General features: G+C 45.3%; 1 protein-coding gene and 1 non-coding gene across 7 annotated transcripts in view; both read left to right on the top strand.

Moving 5' to 3' along the window:
- Window positions 1-18,808, top strand: part of LOC119251632 (zinc finger protein 420-like) — a 54,673-nt gene that overhangs the window by 18,310 nt on the left and 17,555 nt on the right. Inside the window, exon 7 of one of the 6 annotated variants that reach the window (XM_054698303.1) lies at window positions 18,595-18,779. The exons of 2 other annotated variants lie outside the window; for them this stretch is intronic. In XM_054698303.1, coding sequence (XP_054554278.1) covers window positions 18,595-18,617 — 23 coding nt within the window. In that variant the 3' untranslated portion in view covers window positions 18,618-18,779. Of the gene's footprint in view, window positions 1-107; window positions 6,146-7,860; window positions 9,550-15,519; window positions 17,048-18,594; window positions 18,780-18,808 lie in introns of those variants that run through there. 3 more of the 6 variants (XM_054698305.1, XM_054698300.1, XM_037518872.2) reach the window with 3 other exon arrangements.
- LOC119253671 (U4 spliceosomal RNA) lies at window positions 14,663-14,805 on the top strand. The gene has a single exon (XR_005127188.1). It is a non-coding gene; the product is annotated as a U4 spliceosomal RNA (small nuclear RNA).

The following is an 18,808-nucleotide window of genomic DNA, read 5'->3' as shown; positions in this document are numbered from 1 at the left end:
CATTGTGTCAATGTACTTTATTTGGTATTAATTTTATCTAAGAGACATTTAAAGTATTTTGTCTTGAGTGCTGTAAATGTGGTAATTAGCCCCTTGCTGTCTTCCAGCCATCTCTTCTCATGACATCCAGGTCTTCATGCCTCCGTTAGGTACAGAAGATTTGTTTCCGAAAGTGGGACTGGGAGGGCATGAAATCTATGCCTTTGAGAACTTACAATTAATGAAAACTGAGACATGTCAAGCGGAAATTGAATGGCAGAACAGTTGTTGCAGTGATGATAGTCAAGCGGAGATAATTACCCACAATACAGTTCTTCCTGCGAGAAGATATCAAGTGTGTGGAACTTTTTGTGTCAAACCCCATTTTATTTCTGCTGCATGCAGAGATATGTATATTTCTGTAAGCAGAGATTCATATGAAATTTCTATCAATTTTGGAAAATTGAAACATATGGGAACTCTCCTAATCCATAATGCAAAAAGTCACTCAAAGAATTATGAGTATGGGACAGATTTTTACCTTGAGTCACATAGTTCTCAACATCAGAGCTGTAAGTGGGAAAATCAAAAACCTACATGGGATCATATTGAGGAGTCCTCAAAACTTATCCAACATCACACAATTCATGAGAAACCCTACAACTGTAATGGATATGGCGAAGCTAACAAATGGTGCTCAAGACTCGCTCAACATCAGAGAGAGACACTCCAGAAATGTGAAGCGTGTGGTAAAGCATTTTATTGGCATTCACAGCTCACTAAACAGCTAATGATTCATACTGGAGAAGAGGCTTACATGTGTACAGACTGTGGTAAAGCTTTTCTATACTTTTGTCACCTTTTTGAACATCAGAGAGCTGATAATGGTGGGAAATCTGATGGATGTGAAGAATGTGGGGAAGCCTTTAACCAGCATTTTAATCTCAGTCAGCATCATAGCATTCATACTGGGGAGAAAGCTTACAAATGTGAAGTGTGTGGCAAAGCCTTTAAGAAGATGTCAAGTGTTATTCAACATCATAGATTTCATACTGGGGAGAAACCTTACAAATGTGAAGTATGTGGCAAAGCCTTTAACAACAAGTCAAGCCTTATTCGACATCAGAAAATTCATACTGGGGAGAAACCTTACAAATGTCAAGAATGTGGGAAATCCTTTAGCCGGCAGTGGCATCTTAGTGAACATCATAGAATTCATACTGGGGAGAAACCATTCAAATGTGAAGTATGTGGTAAAACCTTTAGCCGGCAATGGCATCTTGGTCTACATCATAGAATTCATACTGGGGAGAAACCTTTTAAATGTGAAGAATGTGGGAAAACCTTTAACCGGCAATGGTATCTTGGTCTACATCGTAGAATTCACACTCAGGAGAAACCTTACAAATGTGGGGAATGTGGCAAAGCCTTTAGCAGGAAGTCAAGCCTTATTCAACATGAGAGAATTCATACCGGGCAGAAACCTTACAAATGTGAAGAATGTGGCAAAGCCTTTAACAACAAATCAAGCCTTAGTCAACATCATAGATTTCATACTGGGGAGAAACCTTACATATGTGGGGTATGTGGCAAAGCCTTTAACACGATGCCAAGCCTTATTAACCATCAGAGAATTCATACTGGGCAGAAACCTTACAAATGTGAAGTGTGTGGCAAAGCCTTTAACCATAAGTCAAGCCTTATGCAACATTACAGATTTCATACTGGAGAGAAACCTTATAAATGTGAAGAATGTGGCAAAGCTTTTGACCAGAAGTCAAAACTTACTCAACATCATAGAATTCATACTGGGGAGAAACCATACAAATGTGAAGAATGTGGAAAAACCTTTAATTGGCACTCGAATCTTAGTCAACATCATAGAATTCATACTGGGCAGAAACCTTACAAATGTGAAGAATGTGGCAAAGCCTTTAACAACAAGTCAAGCCTTGTTCAACATCATAAATTTCATACTGGGGAGAAACCTTACAAATGTGAAGTATGTGGCAAAGCCTTTAACAAGATGCCAAGCCTTATTCGACATCATAGAATACATACTGGGCAGAAACCTTACAAATGTGAACTGTGTGGCAAAGCCTTTAACCATAAGACAAGCCTTATTCATCATCATAGATTTCATACTGGGGAGAAACCTTTTAAATGTGAAGAATGTGGCAAAGCTTTTGACCAGAAGTCAAAACTTACTCAACATCATAGAATTCATACTGGGGAGAAACCGTACAAATGTGGAGAATGTGGGAAAGCCTTTAATTGGCACTCGATTCTTAGTCAACATCATAGAATTCATACTGGGGAGAGACCTTACAAATGTGAAGAATGTGGCAAAGCCTTTAACAACAAGTCAAGCCTTGTTCAACATCATAGATTTCATACTGGGGAGAGACCTTACAGATGTGAAGAATGTGGCAAAGCCTTTAAGAACAAGTCAAGCCTTATTCAACATCATAGAATTCATACTGGGGTGAAACCTTACAAATGTGAAGAATGTGGGAAAACCTTTAACTGGCAGTCGCATCTTAATCTACATTATAGAGTTCATACTGGGGAGAAACCTTACAAATGTGAAGTATGTGGGAAAACCTTTTACCGGCAGTCGCATCTTAGTCGACATCATAGAATTCATACTGGATAGAAACCTTATAAAAGTGAAGAATGTGGCAAAGCCTTTGGCCAGAAGTCAAAACTTACTCGACATCATAGAATTCATACTGGGCAGAAACCTTACAAAGGTGAACTGTTTAGCAAAGCCTGTCATTCAAATCTTTGTCGCCATCACAGAATTCATACTGGCAAGAAACCTGACAAATGAGAAGAAGTCAAAACTTACTCAAGATCAGAGAATTCATATTGTAGTGAAGAATGTGGCCATGTCTTTAACCAGAAGTTTAATCTCTCTAAAATTCAGAGAATGTATACTGGGGAGAAACCTACAAATGTTAAGTGATGAGTGGCTTGTACTAATAGACATTTTGAAACCACCATATTTTCATATTGGAATGACACTCTGAAGAAGTAAAAAAAATGAGAAAGTAATTAATAAAAACATCTGAATACCTATGTAAAAATTGCAGTACAGTAGTAAGTATTTTCTCAGATACTAGTTTAAGTTAGAATATTTTTTGGAGCATAAACTAACATTAAAACACTAAGTATGTATTAGTATAATTTAAGTGGTAAAGATGATGGATCGGGGACAGAGACAGTTGTTTTCCATCTACTTTTTTTCAGATACACTTGAGATACTTTGAAGTGGGGATGAACGTAATTCAGCTCTAATTCACTCCATTCCTTGGCTTTCTCCCCTTGTGTATGTGAAGTCATGTATTTGCTTTATTGCTGCCTCAGACATCTGCAAAACCCTCCTAGATGGATTTGTTCATGCTAACTTGCAGTGTAATTTAGGACAATAATGTGCCCTGTCTCCAGAAAATCTAAACAGATGTGCTGCTTCTGGTTGACTCAAGATTGATCTGAATCACCAAGAAGAGTTATGGGCTTCATTGTTGGCATAAAAGTCAGAGGAACATGCTGAAGTTGAAATTATTTTCTCCTTAAGGGAATACACTGACAGTTGATTAAAATCATGATGTTTTCTTCACAGTAGTAATAGACGTCATGAATATTATTTGATGATGTTGCCAAAAAAGTTCTTCACAGGCACATGATGAAAGAACAGATGACTTTTGCATAACAGGGAATAGAATTCTGTGCATGCACATTAGCTAAGTAATGATTCTCTCTGTTTACCACCAACTCTGAGATCCTTGTATCAGAAGAACAAGAATGTTTGTTACATGCCTGCATCTTGATTTTGACCAAGTAGCATACAGTGGTGTCTGTATATTTAGGGTATATGTCAATTTAATATGTGTTAATAAAGCTGATTTTTTCAAAAGACTTACTTATTTATGCATACAAGAACTGGGGTATAGGTCAGAGGTTTTTTTTGGGGGTGAGAGAGTTCAGAGACAGTGGGGGCAGAACAGACAAATCAACTGAAATACACTGCTGAGGGGAGCAGCGGAGAGTCAGGGGAGGTCTGCTGCGCCATGTGGGTAGCTAACTGGCCAGGGATTGAACTTGTGCTACAGTGGCTGCGTATAGTTCCATAGGCTGTGTCTTAACGTCTTGCACCACCAGGAAGGCCCAATAAAGCTGATTTTTTAATGTGGAAATCCTTACGTGTATTTGCTAAGTGTTTTTGTTGTTTCATGGAAGAAATGGAGTGTAGGCCAGAGGTGGAGTGGGTGAGAGGATTCACTAGAGACAGAGTGGGAAATAGAACAGGTGGATTTTCACTGTTACAAACTGCTAAGGGGATCAGCTGGTGAGACAGGAGAGGTCATATATGGGTTATCTCCTTGGCCTGGGATTGAATTCTGGCCTTAGCAGCAATAGTGCTGAGACTTCAGGTCCACTAGGGTGGTTCTAATAACAGGTTATCCTTCATCAATATTAACCAGTTCCTCCTATCCAAGTATTTTGGTAATAGCTCGAACAATCACTTGGTTGTCAACACAGTATCATGTCATCACTAGCAGGCTCCATTTACAGAGACCTTAAGTTTTTTGTTTTTTTTTTTAACATTTATTTATTTATACAAGCACTGGGTACAGGCCGAAGCGTGGGAGGGTGAGAGAATTCACCAGAGCCAGAGCAGGGAGCAGAACAGGCAGAAGGACCGAAGTACACTGCTGAGGGGAGCAGTGAGCATGGCAGGAGAGGTCAGTGCGCCATGTGGGACCCTTGCTGGTGGCTGGGGATTGAACCGGTGCTGCAGAGGCTGCGGGCAGCTTCGCAGCACAATGCTCAACTGCTACACCACTGGGGAGTCCCCAGAGACCTTAAGTCTTAGTTTTGATTGTATTTTGTAACAACCACACCCTTTTATTGGTCCTTTTAGTAACACTGGGCAGGTAATGAGAATTTTGATGATAATGCAGGAGTATTTTTAGGAATTTTCATCCAACACTTCATGGTACTCTCTTAGAGGGTCTTGCTACATTCCCTACAATACATCCTAAAGAATCACAAGTAAATGTAAATTCTTTACATGACTTCACTTGCTGGTATTGTCTATAGTAGGCTCCCCTATCTAACAGGCGCTCCCCTTGATGGCCCTGAAGAAATCCTCCACAGAGATGACAGTATTCCCACTGTTTTAAGTTTACCTTGAGTATCATCTCAGTTCAGTAACTTTGAAGCAGTCCAGTTAGGGCCCCTAATATATACATATGCCCCATTTTCTGCAACACTCTTTTCACGTTCTCTGACACAGCCATGCAGCTCACAAGATATGACTGTCCATTTTCCAGGATCCATTTCTGTTGGCTCTTCTGTTGAACCATGACTCGCCATGTGATCCCCAAAGGCTTTCTGTAACAATTTCTGCTTTAACTAGTGACAGGTTCAATTAGAAGCAATGCCCAGGAAATTCTGAATCAATATCTATAAATTGTTACCCTATTTCCTTGAACATGCCCTTTTCTTGGCCTATAAAACAAGCACAGTGTGATGGTTGTGATACATACTGAATCCAACACGTCAGTCTTTTAGGAGACAACATTTAGGAATGACAAAATAGGTGGGGCAGTATGTGGGTGTGTTAGGGGCATTTGGGAGTGGAATGTGTGTGTGAGTGCCCTGTGCATGTCATAGGCAGACGGTGGTCCTCGGTTGGGCATCACTTCCTTATTTTTTGGTCATGCGATAACTCATAATGGGCCTGGCAGGATGGAATGTCCTTAGACGTCCATTTAGCAAGAAAATCGGGAGACGTGGAGTAGCTCAGACTCAGACCTTTTGAGAAATAGGTTCAGGGGACACTGGCTCAGCCCAGGTGGCCGCAGCTGGCTCAGGGAAGCACAGGGGTGCACGGATAGATTGGCTTCTACGGGACCCGAGTCCCCTGCAGGGAAACACCAAGCCTGGTCTTCACCGGGGCCCAGAAAGGCACAGTGGAAACACGAGAAATGCTTTTCCCTGGAGTTTAACAAGATGCCGTCCAGTGAGCCCGCCCTCAACACCGCGGGGTGCAGCTCCCCAGCCGCAGGGGAGGGCGGAGTGAGAGGACCCCACTTCTCCGGGAGGGAAACAAGATGCTCCTTTTCCTCCACGACCTGAGGCACTCCCTGCGCCCCCACCAGGCCCAGGGTCTCCGCCCACCGGCCCCCCTCCCTTTTCTTGAGCCCCACCCCCCGGAAAGACCCAGATCAGATGCCACCCGACGGGCAGCGCACAGGATTGTGGAAAACGTCTCCCGAGCACACGCCGAGCCGCCGAGGGCTCTGGCAGGGGCTTCCGGGCTCGTCTGCGTAGGCGTTGCCCGGCCCATTCGCCCTCTTCCCGGAAGTCCGGCGCCCTCTTCCCGGAAGTCCAGCGCCCTCTTCCCGGAAGTCTGGCGCCTGCGCGCTCGCTGCTGTTACCCGCGAGTGAGTGGATTTTGACCCTGAAGGTTGGGTCTGGGGTGATGCGGAGGAGCTGGGAGGGGTGGGGAGAAGGGGGTGCGTGGGGTTTGCGGACAGTGTGGAGAGGAGCCCCGGTGAGGACCCGAGGGCAGGTGTCGGGGCAGGAGCCGCGGGCCTGGGAAGGGGCACAGGGAAGGGGCGGGCCAGTGACTGACTCGGGAGTGAGGGCGGGTATTGGGGGGCCCTGAGGGGAACGCGGGGTGAGCCCCTCCAGCTGACGGCCTTTAGTGTTTTCAAGAGTTCTCAGTGGGAATGTGGGGTTCTGCTGGTGGCTGTCATGGCATTTAAGAATTCCTCGCCCGCGTGAATTGTTAGGAACACGTTGTGCGGGATTTAAATGGATCCCTGAGCGTTTTCTCTGTCAAGATCCACCCAGATTCCCTGCCTTTCGCAGAACACCCCGACCATTTTATTTCAGGGGGTTGGACGGTTCTGCGGTTTGGGCTTTTCCCGCCACTGATGCTGGCGTTGCCAGGATGACGCAGGCGGCTGCAGTTCCCTGGTGCCCTGACTGAGGCGGGTTGGGGTAAGAATTTCCCTTCCTGTTGGTTGGAGTTATGGTGGCTCTCACTTGGCCATGTGCCCCTGACAGGCTGACCCCGGGTGTCTTCCCAGGATGACAGTGGCCCAGAAGGCAAGGACCCCTGGAAAGAGGTTTTCGTTCTACACGCATACACGCTGGTTCCCTTTGGCCAAACATACCACGTTATTGGCGGGGGGGGGAATGGGGGGTATACAAGGAAATGAATCCAGGGAAGCAGGGCTCTTGGAACCATTTTTTGGAATATCCTACCAAAAAGTACATTAAATGCATCATTTCCTTTGAAATTGTGTCCAGAATTTTTTTTTTTTTTATAGAGGCATGCTTTATTTATTTGTTTGCTGGTTTGTTTGTTTGTTTTGTTTACACATGCACTGGGTACAGTCAGAAGCACGGGAGGGTGAGAGAATTCACCAGAGTCAGAGCGGGGAGCAGAGCAGGCAGAAGGACCGAAGCACACTGCTGAGGGGAGCAGCGGGCGCGACAGGAGAAGTCTGCTGTGCCATGTGGGACCCTCCTCCGGTGGCCGGGGAGCAGCCGGGGATCGAACCGGCGCCGCAGAGGCCGCGGGCAGCTTCGCAACCCAGCGCTCAACCGCTGCGCCACCGGGGAGGCCCAATGTCCAGAATTTTTTTGAGTGATTAATCATACTTGAAGGGTTTTTTTTTTTTTTTTTTTTTTTTTTAGTTCTAAGCATGAGCTTATTCAATAAGTAGAAAGTTGCAGTTTTTATTAGCTAATGGTAAATTGTAAACCGAAACTCTACCAGTAATACCCTTGTGGGTCTTTTCCTGCCCCTTCTCAAAGTGTAACACAGCTGTTACATGAAGTGACTCTGGTCTCTCTCAGGCAGTGTTGCAGTGCTCTGGACAGGGGACTCCAGGACCCAGGTGCCAGCTGCCTCAGTCCTCTCCTGCTGGACTCCATTCACCTCTCCTAGCGCCACCTCCAGAGTCCTTTCGCATTTGTGAGAGCAGCAGACAATGAATAAATCTCCGGAGAGTGGATTGTTTTTCTTTAGCTCGTGGTACATACACTGACTTTATGCACTTTATGAAAGTTCATAAACTGAAATGCAAAAGTAGAAAAGAATAAAGTTTTCTCCAAGGAAACATACATCAACAAGACAAAGATGTCATGCAGATCCATGCAAATCATATTCCCCACATGCATGGAAATTGGGCTCTTACATGATGCCATGTCATAAGTGAGACGTGTGTTCCCTGATGAGAACAGACCCCGGGGGGACACTGTGCTGCTTGTTGTGGGGCCTGAGCACTTGGAGAGCAGAGTCTGACACTGTGACTCCATTGACCCGGTAGGTGATGATGTGGACCGTGGCTCTTCACCCGGCTGGAAATACACACATACCTTGTCCTGCACGTGTCATCGTTACCGATTAGATGTTGGGTGAAGGCCCAGTGAGAGGAAAGGTGGGTGCAGACCTGAATGCAGGTGTGGGTGCTCACTTTAAACAGACACTGAAAAAACACAGTGTGTCCCTGACAACTGTTGGACGCCCTTTCATGCCGGGATCAGTCTTGGATTGTGTGACAGTTGAATTCAATTGGGAGGGGGGCCTTAAATAACTCCCCATGCTCTTTCTCAGGTGGTCTTTGCACCCACAGAAGTTGCCCAGTGGACTGTTCAAAGTCATATTTTCTGACAGTTGTTTTCACTGCTCCTTTGCATTTCTCCTTGATACAGTCTCCAGTTGGACTTGTACTCCAGCCCAGTTACATGTCTGTAACCTTTGCCTTCTTCAGATTTCCTGCCACATTGATAATGCTATCTATGACCTTGTGGAAATTTTTTTTCAATTGTTTAAAACTTTTATGTACTTAATAGTTTGTTAGTTTACGTTCTTTACTTATTTTTGGCTCAGTGTGCCTTTGACATTGTCACACCAATAGCCCTCTACTGAAATAGCGTGTCGCTTTTCTTCTGCTTTCCTGATGGATTTGGCCCTCTAGGAAGCATGCTGGCCCATTTCCTGGTCCGTTGGTCACCATTATCTTCCTTTTGCCTTGCAGTTTTATTCCTGCTGTTATTTGTGTATAAATATTTTTGGTGTATTAATACACTATAAGTATATGAAAGCTTCTGATATTAATCGTCATTTTTTTGGTTTTTTAAAGATTTATTTATTTATGCAAGAACTGGGGTACAGGCCAGAGGCGCGGGAGGGTGAGAGGATTCACCAGAGACAGAGCAGGGAGCAGAACAGGCAGACAGACCGAAAACACTCTGAAGAGAGCAGTGGGCAAGACAGAAGAGTTCTGCCGCCTCATGTGGGTATCTCCCTGGTGAGCCTGGAATTGGACCTGCGCTGCAGAGACTGCAGACAGCTGTATAGCGCAGCGCTCAACCCGCTGTGCCACTGGGGAGGCCCTGTCTTCATTTTTTTACTTATTTCACTCAATATAATCATCTCCCATTCCACCCATTTTGTCCTAAATGCCGACCTTTGGTCTTTCCTCACAGGCATGTAATAATGCTGTTGAGTATGTGCTCCACATTTCTCTCTCCATTCACCTGTTGAAAGGCCTTCTGTTGCTTCTGTGACTGGGCAGTTGGGAACAGTGCTGCTCTGTAGGTCGGCATAGATAAATCTTTTCATAATTGCATTTTTCTACTATTTGGATAAATAACTGAATTACAGGTATTGCTGGATCACATGGAATTTCCATTTTTATTTTTTTAAGAAATCTCTATGCCATTTCCACAGGGCCTGTATCAACTTGCACTGCCACCAGCAGGGAGTGAGAGCTTTTTTTCACTGCAACCCTCCAGCATTGTTAATTCCATTGTCTTTTTCGTTTGGACCATAATCACTGGGGTGAGGTGTACGTCAGTTTGATTTTAATATGCACTGCCCTTATAATAAGGGATGTTGAATAATTTTTCATACATCTGTAGGCCATCTGAATTGCCCCTTTAGTTTTTTTGCCTGATTTTTATATATGTCATTGGTTTGTTATGAGATTGCGTTAAAATTATACATCTTGTGGTTACTCCTTTATCAGGTGTGGTGTGTGGGAATATTTGTTCGCATTTTGTAGGTTGCCTTTCTGTTTTTGTGCTGATTTCTTTTGTGGTACAAAGCTTTTAAGTTTGATGTTGTCTCACTTAATTTAATTTTGCATTTGTTTCTCTTGATGTTGGGGTCGTGTTCCCTAGTACATTTTGGTGTCCTCTATCTGTCCCCTATGTCTCCTTGATGTACTTTTTGGTTTTGGTCTCATTTCCAAATCTTTCGTCCATTTGAATTAATGCTGTGTGTGGAGTTTGGTGTGGGTGTTGCCTCATTTTTCTGCAAGAGGGTCTCCATGTTGCCCAGCACCATTTGTTACCGAGGCTGTCTTTTCCCCACTGCATGGCCGTAGCTCCTTTGTCAAAGATTAACCGTTCGTAGTTACATGGATTTATCTTGTGCTTTCAGTTCTCTTCCATTCTGCTGTGTTTTGGTTCTGTCGTAGCACTGCTGTTTTTAATACTGTGCTCTTTAATATAATTTAAAATCAGGAAGTGTGATACATCCATTGTTGTCTTTTCTCAAGCTTGTTTGGTGATTTGTCTCCTTCTGTGATTCCATATAAATTTGATAATTGTTCTCTTTCCAGTAAAAAAAAGGTGATTGGGGCCTCTCCTGGTGGTGCAGGTGGTTGAGCGCCGTGCTGTAAAGCTGTCCACAGCCTTTGCAGCGCCGGTTCGATCCCGGCTGGCTGGCGAGGGTCCCACATGGCGCGGCAGACCTCTCCTGCCTTGCCTGCTGCTCCCCTCAGCAGTGTGTTTCATCAGTCTGCCTGCTCTGCTCCCCGCTCTGTCTCTGGTGAATCCTCTCACCCTCCCGTGCCTCTGGCCTGTACCCCGGTTCTTGTATAAATAAATAAAATAAATCTTAAAAAAAAAAAAAGGTTATTGGCATTTGAACAAGTATTGTGTTAAATCTGTAAACTGTTGTGGCAATATGTCCACTTTCATGATGCTAACTCTGTCAGCCAACAAGCACAGGACATCTTTCTATCCCTTTTTGTCTGTTATTTCCTTCAATAGAGCTTGATAGTTTTCAATGTTCAGGTCCATCACCTCCTCCATTAAGTTTATTCCTCGGCATTTCATTCTTTTTGGTGTGATTATCAGTGGAACTGTATTCCTTATTTCCATTTCTTCGATACATTGTTTGAATATAGAAATGCCACTGATTTTTATGTATTGAATTTCGTATCTGCCACTGTAGCGTATTCACTTAATTCTAGAAGTTTTTTAGTAGTCTTTTGGTTTCTCTAAGTATATTAACATGTAATCTGTGAATAGTGGCAGTTTCACTTTTTCTTTTCCAATATGTATTTTTTAATAATATGTAGATAAGTTCCATTTATTCCCTTTTTTTTTTTTAATAGAGGCATGTTTATTTATTTATTTATTTGTCTGTTTGTTCTGTTTACACATGCACTGGGTACAGTCAGAAGCACGGGAGGGTGAGAGAATTCACCAGAGCCAGAGTGGGGAGCAGAGCAGGCAGAAGGACCGAAGTACACTGCTGAGGGGAACAGCGGGCGGCAGGAGAGGTCTGCGCGCCATGTGGGACCCTCCTCCGGTGGCCGGGGAGCAGCCGGGGATCGAACCGGCGCTGCAGAAGCCGCGGGCAGCTTCCCAACCCAGCGCTCAACCGCTGCGCCACCGGGGAGGCCCCATTTATTCCCTTTTTTGTGAAGAATTTTTATCAGTGCCCTTTGAACATATGTTGAGATGATCATGTGGTTTTTGTCTTTTTACTCCCCTGGTGGATGACAGTGACTGATTTGTGTGTATTGAACTAGCCTTTCCTCCCTGGGATGAGCCAACTTGATTGTGAGAGATCACTGTTTGGTATGTTGTTGTACTCAGTTTGCTAGGATTTTATTGAGGGTTTTTGTATCCATATTCATCAGTGATAGTGGCACAAGGGGTTAAGACGCAACCTATGAGGCTGTGAGGCTGTCCACAGCATCTACAGCACAAGTTTGATCCCCACAGTCTCTGCTGCACGAGTTTACCAGCTCATAGGTATAGATGAACCTTTTTGTAATGAATTTTCACATTTGGATAAATAACTTATAGAAGTATTGCTGATTATATGGAATTTCCATTTTTATTTCCTTAAGAAATCTCTGCACCATTTATCTGCAGGCACTGTACCGCTCTCTTGGCGACCAGCCGGGGGCCGGAGCTCCTTTTTCTCTGCACCCTCTCCACCATTGTTACTTTCACTCTTTTTTGTTTGGGCCATTCTCAAGGGGTGAGGTGGCGTCCCAATGTGTTGGGTTTTTTTTTTTTTTTTAAGATTTATTTATTTATGCATACAAGATCTAGGGTACAGGCCAGACATGCAGGGGGTGAGAGGATTCACCAGAGATAGAGTGGGGAACAGAACAGGCAGACTGACGAAACACACTACTGAGGGGAGCAGTGTGCGCAACAGGAGAGATCAGCCATGCCATGTGGGACCCTCGCCAGCTGGCTGGGATCGAACCGGCGCTGCAGAGGCTGCAGACAGCTTCACAGTGCTGTGCTCAACTGCCTGCACCAGAAGGGGAGGCCCCAGATTGGCCTTTTTTGCACAGCTCTTAACACTGCTTTTGTTAGTTTTCAAAGTCTGAAGTTTAACTTGATTCAAGACCAAAATGTTTTCTCATCACAGGGCATTGTGTAAACGATCCTGAGGTGAGCTCAAATTAGAGCAGGGAGTATAGCCATGGACTGTGGAAGATCCCCCAAACTAGGACTCTCAGGTCAGTCAGTGCTTACCTGGCGAGGCAGCTTGGAGGATGGCCAATGATATTGGCCACACTGACCTACTTTCCCAATGTCCAACCTTGGACAGTTTGTCTGCATATATCAGTGTTATTCATTATTCAGCTCCCAAATACTGCTCTCTCCTAGATTTTCTGATGCTCTTAATGGTTGTCAATATCTTAAACCAGTATGCAGTCCCTGATACTGCGGGAAATTATTCTACATTAGGAACGTTTTCTGTGTTCTGTCTATTAATTTATTCTACAGACTTTGTAAAAAATTTTTTTAAAGATTTATTTATTTTTGTACAAGAACTGGGTTACAGGGAGGGTGAGAGGATTCACCAGAGACAGAGCAGGGAGCAGAACAGGCAGACAGACTGAGATACATTGCTGAGGGGAGCAATGGGTGCGATAGGAGAGGTCTGCCATGCCATGTAGATATCTCTTTGGCTGGCTGGGAATGGAACCCACATTGCAGAGGCTGCAGACAGCTTCACAGCTCTGTGCTCAACCTGCTGCAGCATGAAGGAGGCCCCACAGACTATTTTCTTGAGGTACTGATTCAGGCATTTTTTTCATTCTTTCAGTATGGTCATGGGAAGTTTTAGCCAATGCTGAATGTTCTGCGAGAAGGAATAACAACAATAATCACAGAAATGGCCTTTGCTTTCTTGAAGTTACATTCTATGAGAAAGGAAAATACAATGAATTACATATATTAAATAGAGAGGTAAAGCCACAGAAAGTGTTTGACCAGGGTGAGAGAGAAAAATGGAGGATGTTATTTTTGTGTATGTGCTCCAGAGACATATTATAGAGATCAATTCTTTCCTTGAAGAGCTTAGGTGCGATGCATGGTTTTCATGGAAATGTCATTTATGTAGTTCTCTGTGTAGTCTGGGCTAGAGGTTGTGTGTGGCTACTGGAGATGTCATTACCAGGTACTGAGTCAAAACTCATAGAGGTGGTTTGACTGGAGAGTTATTTCCTTCATGCTCTTTAAAACAATCTTGAATTCGTTGACATGACTCTTGACACCCCGACTCTCCCCTCCGGGGCACAGAGGGGCCCCTCAGTCCCCTGCCCCCGCGCCACAAGAAGGCGCCCCCCGCCCCATCCCCAGCGCTGGCGTGGGCGTGAGGCCCGCCCTCCGCCCTCCGCCCTCCGTGGGCTGCCCTGTTTGGGGGCGGGGTGGGGACGAGGGTGCTTCGGGCTCCTGCTCTCCCGCTGCCTCTGTGGCTCGGGGTCCCGGGCAACAAGAGCTCTGCAGAGGAGGGCAGCAGACGCCTTGAAGACCACCCTCCTGCTCTTTGGCAGAGGGCAGGGGTGTGTCTACAAAGGTGTAAAAAAAGTGCCTATAGGCGCGGGTCTGCAGGGGGGGAGACTGGAAGGCTAGCAAACGCAAACGCCCTTCTGCTGGGGGCAGCTGCAGATTTGGACGGGCACTGCCTTGTTTTGTTGAAACCTGTTGGGTAACTTCCTGTTAACTTCTTAGGAATGTCCTTCCTCTTCCTTCCATGCAAGAAGAGAAACTTGTTAAATGCAACAGATAGGGGTGCTTACCTGATGGGGCCCGGTGTCACTGCAATAGCGAGGCACCTGCACTGGGTGGATGGTGTCTTTGTTTTTAATGAATTTTGAAATTTATTGATGCAAAGAAGTGGGGTGCAGGCCAGAGGAGCCCAGATGAGAGGATTCACCACAGACAGGGTGGGGAGCACAAAGGGTGGATCCACTGCGGAGGGGAGGCCTGGGTGAGACAGGAGAGGCCTGCTACACCCTGTGGGTCAGCTCCCCGGCTGGGCATCGAACTCAGGCCCCCATGGCTGGTTGTAGCTTGATGATGTTCCCACCATTTCCATTCCGATCCTAGCTTTGCGCAGTGGCAGTATCGTAGCCAATGAGGTTTATCCGAGGCGCGATTATTGCTAATTGAAAACTTTTCCATTCCGATCCTGGAACTGGCTGATGGCTGATCTAGGACAAGATTCAGAGGGGGCCTCCCTGGTGGCCTAGGGGTGGAGTCTCAACTCTCTCACCCAGGGGGCCTGAGTTCCATCCCTGGGTGGGCGGGGGCCAAGGAGCTGACCCCCAGGGCACAACAGACCTCTCCTTCACCCCCGCCACGGGGAGTGGATACCACTGGCCCTGCCTGGTCTCCTGCCCACTCTGTGTCTGGTGAATCATCTAACCTCCCCATCCTCAAAACTTCTGGCCTACACCCCACTTCTGCACCCCTCCCCAAAGTATAAAACATGTTAAATTATTTTGGTCCTTCTAGAAGGCTTTGTAGGATGCTTAATGTTCATTTTCAAAAGAAAACTGACTTCTCGGGCCTGTGAGGGAATTTTAGTCTCCTAGTAAGACTTGGTGGATATTAGAGAACAATGGAAGGAGAAAATGCAGCTTCTTGTGAGCTAAATTCCAAACCTCACATTTGTCATCAGGGTCCCTGAATTGCAAAAGGCGGGATCTTCATCAGCTGGCTCTTTTCCACATGGTCTGCAGCTAAGGTGTTCCCTGGTCTCAGAAAGGGGCCTGGTGTCCAACAGAATCCAGAGCTTTGACGAGCAACCTCAGCTTTCTCTGCTTGTCTTCCAGTCGTTCTGATGTGAAGATTTGAGAATCCTTTAAGTCCTGTTGCTGCTGGCAGAGGTTATCCACAGCAATGGCAAACTGCCTCTTAGGAGTGACCTGGGACATTTGTTTTTCTCTCACTCCCAAATAGGAAAATCCTAAGTGACCATTGCCATGAACGGTCCAGCTCCGGAGAGCAGGGTTGAGAGAGGAATCTGAAAGAACCAAGGAATAAAGAAATGACTGGCACAAAATAGAGTTTAAGAGAAGCAGGACACAGGGGACACAAGGTCTCATTCTGGCTCAGTCGTCCAGAGCACCCAGAGCAACTCAGATTTATGGAGACAGACCACCTCCTAGGTTAGTTACAAGACAGTGGATTATTCTTTTGTTCCTTAGTATTCAGCAGTATTCTGGCACACATGCACCGCCAAGGTTCTGCATTATCAGATTATTCTGTTCTCTCTTCTAATCTAGTTTCTCTCACAGGCCTGGTTTCGCTGACACAACATCCTGATCTTTACAAGGGCCAATCTTCTGACCCAGGCTGATCCATCTTTTAGCCATGCCTAGTCTTTCAGCCATGACCCTGATAGTTTCCTTGTCTCAGCACTTTATGCCATAGGGGTCTCCACGTCTCCCCCCTTTTTTTAAAAAAAAATTTATTTATTTATGCATACAAGAACTGGGGTACAGGCCAGAGGTGTGGGGGGATGAGAGAATTCACCAGAGTGGAGAACAGAACAGGTGAACTAATGGAAATACACTGCTGACGGGAGCAGCGGGGAGACAGGAGAGGTCTGCTGCGCCATGTGGGTAGCCCCCTGCCTGGGGATCAAACTCGTGCCGCACTGGCTGTGGACAGCTTCATAGGTTGCGTCTCAACCCCTTGCACCAGCAGGGAGGTCCCCTTTTTTTTGTTTTGTTTTTTAGTGCAACCTTGACAATGACTATGGCAGCAACTTTCAGTTGTTTTCACTCCCACATGTTTCTTCCTTTACTTTTGTAGAAGAGGATTTAAAGTAACAGATATGCAAAAATAGGGATTAGTGCAACTAACATGAAGATAATTTCCAAAGCTTTTACATAATTCAGTTTATTTAAATTGGCTAACTCCCATCATTAAATTTACAACATCTTTCCCTCCTACTGCTGATAAGCATTTAACAAATGCCGCCTGTGTATTTTGTTGCAAGTGTTGCATTTGCTCAGACATATTTACATTTCCTTGAAATTGTAGCTTAATATGTTTGCATGTAGCCTGAGTCTGATTATATACAAATGGAGTTACACAGATGGATGTACAGGTCCAGTCACAGGGCTAAGACAGTTGGGTCTGTACAGTTTTTAGCTGATCTCTTGACAATTTTACTGTCTGTTGTTGTTATAGTTTGTCTCTAAGGTCCGTGACATCAGAATAGGAGTTTCGTAGAACAGTGTCACAACAAAACACAACGGAGTTGGTGGTGTCTAGGGGGCTTGGTGATGTCCATCATGTCAGCATACAGCAGCCTAAAGGGCATCGAGTCTTGATCCGAGGTTCTGGAGGACGGCACAGTCGGTGGGAAGGGTCCTTGTTTCTGCTGTCGGCCTGCATAGGTGGCATCCTGGGTGGCAGCTAGATGGCTAATGGCTGGAGCTCTGGAATAAGATGGGTCTTTTTCTGCTGGAATCCAAAGTGGTCCTATAGGTAATGAAACAGAAACATACCTTCTCCCCCATGTGCAATGTTTTTTTAAAAGATTTATTTATTTATGCATACAAGAGCTGGGGTACAGGCCAGAGGTGTGGGGGGTGGGTGAGAGGATTCACCAGAGACAGAGTGGGGAGCAGAACAGGCAGATTGACCGGAGTACACCACTGAGGGGAACAGTGGGCGAGTCGGGAGAGGTCTGCTGCATCATGTAGGAAGCTCCCTGGCCGACCCGGGGATCCGACTCCTGCTACAGTGGCTGCAGACAGCTTCATAGGTTGTCCCTTAAGCCCTTGCGCCTCCAGGGGGCCCCCATGTTCAATGTTTTAAGGTCCCAGCCAAGTTGTCCCTTGTGATGGGCAGTTATCTGTGACCAAGGGCCCAGGGCTTGGTGTTGCTGTCATAAAAAGCTGCTCCGCTGCCCTGAGGAAGTAGGAATGAGATGTTGCTCAACAGTTGTTAGACCAAAGCAGTTGCAATTCAAGAATTTAAAAGTAAATAAAACGTTGTATATAAGTACCGATAGGCACAAGATTTCCTCTAGACTCCCCTTATTTTTTGTATTTTAAACCCCGATCTCAGGATTTTAGTGTATGCTAGAGAATAACAATCAGCCGCCAGTATTGTCCGTGCGTGTCTAGTATGATAGTCCTTCATTCCTGGAAATTAGTCAGTCCATGGGGGTGGGGGTGAGAGGATTCACCAGAGAGAGTGGGGAGCAGAACAGGAAGATCTACTGAAATACACTGCTGAGGGTAGCAGCAGGCAAGGCAGAAGAGGTCTACTGTGCCATGTGGGTAGCTCCCTGGCCAGCTGGGGATCGAACTCATGCTTCAGTGGCTGGCCTTTACACCCTGCGCCACCAGGGAGGTCCGGTTTAACTTTTTTAAAAGCAAGTTTTCTCCACCTTGACCCAATTTTATACAGTAGTACAGCAAAATATTTGCAAACTAAATCTACTCTCAGACCAATTTACTTATTTTTGCATAAAAATCACAGGGCAGAGTAACCAAACAGCAATTCTAGCTAACTTTGCTGGAAAACTCCATATAAGATCAGAGTGAACTCTTTTTTTTTTTTTTTTTTTTTTAAAGATTTATTTTTATTTATTTATACAAGCACTGGGTACAGTCAGAAGCGCGGGAGGGTGAGAGAATTCACCAGAGCCAGAGCGGGGAGCAGAGCAGGCAGAAGGACCGAAGTACACTGCTGAGGGGAGCAGCGGGCGGCAGGAGAGGTCTGCGCGCCATGTGGGACCCTCCTCTGGTGGCCGGGGAGCAGCCGGGGATCGAACCGGTGCTGCAGAGGCTGCGGGCAGCTTCGCAACCCAGCGCTCAACCGCTGCGCCACCGGGGAGGCCCCAGAGTGAACTCTTGACATCTAGTCTGTGTAGGCTTCAGAAACAAAGTTGGTTTCCGCCTGGAGTTTCCTATTCTCCAGGTTACCAGAATATCATTTATATTTTACTATATTATAAGGACCCATTATATTTTTGTGTACAGTGAATAATATTCTGTATTCTGAATCTTACAGGAACTTCCAGGGAAATGAAATAATGCCCCAAGGAAACATGCATTAGATGAATTATCTTCATAGAGTAAATGCCACATTTGGCCTTATACGGTGGCAGCCCTGTATGATTAACTGCAATGGCCTTAAAATTGGAACTGTCTGCTAAAAACGTTGTTTTAATGTTTTTCTCCCAGCTGAAATACTCAGTGAGTACAAAGTAGATTATTTTATAATA

This window comes from Talpa occidentalis, unplaced genomic scaffold, assembly GCF_014898055.3.
Source record: "Talpa occidentalis isolate TD23 unplaced genomic scaffold, MPIMG_talOcc4v2.1 talOcc4.2, whole genome shotgun sequence".
Classification (NCBI taxonomy): domain Eukaryota; kingdom Metazoa; phylum Chordata; class Mammalia; order Eulipotyphla; family Talpidae; genus Talpa; species Talpa occidentalis.
The sequence above is the reverse complement of the archived record's forward strand: the minus strand, read 5'-3'. Positions and strand labels throughout refer to the sequence as shown.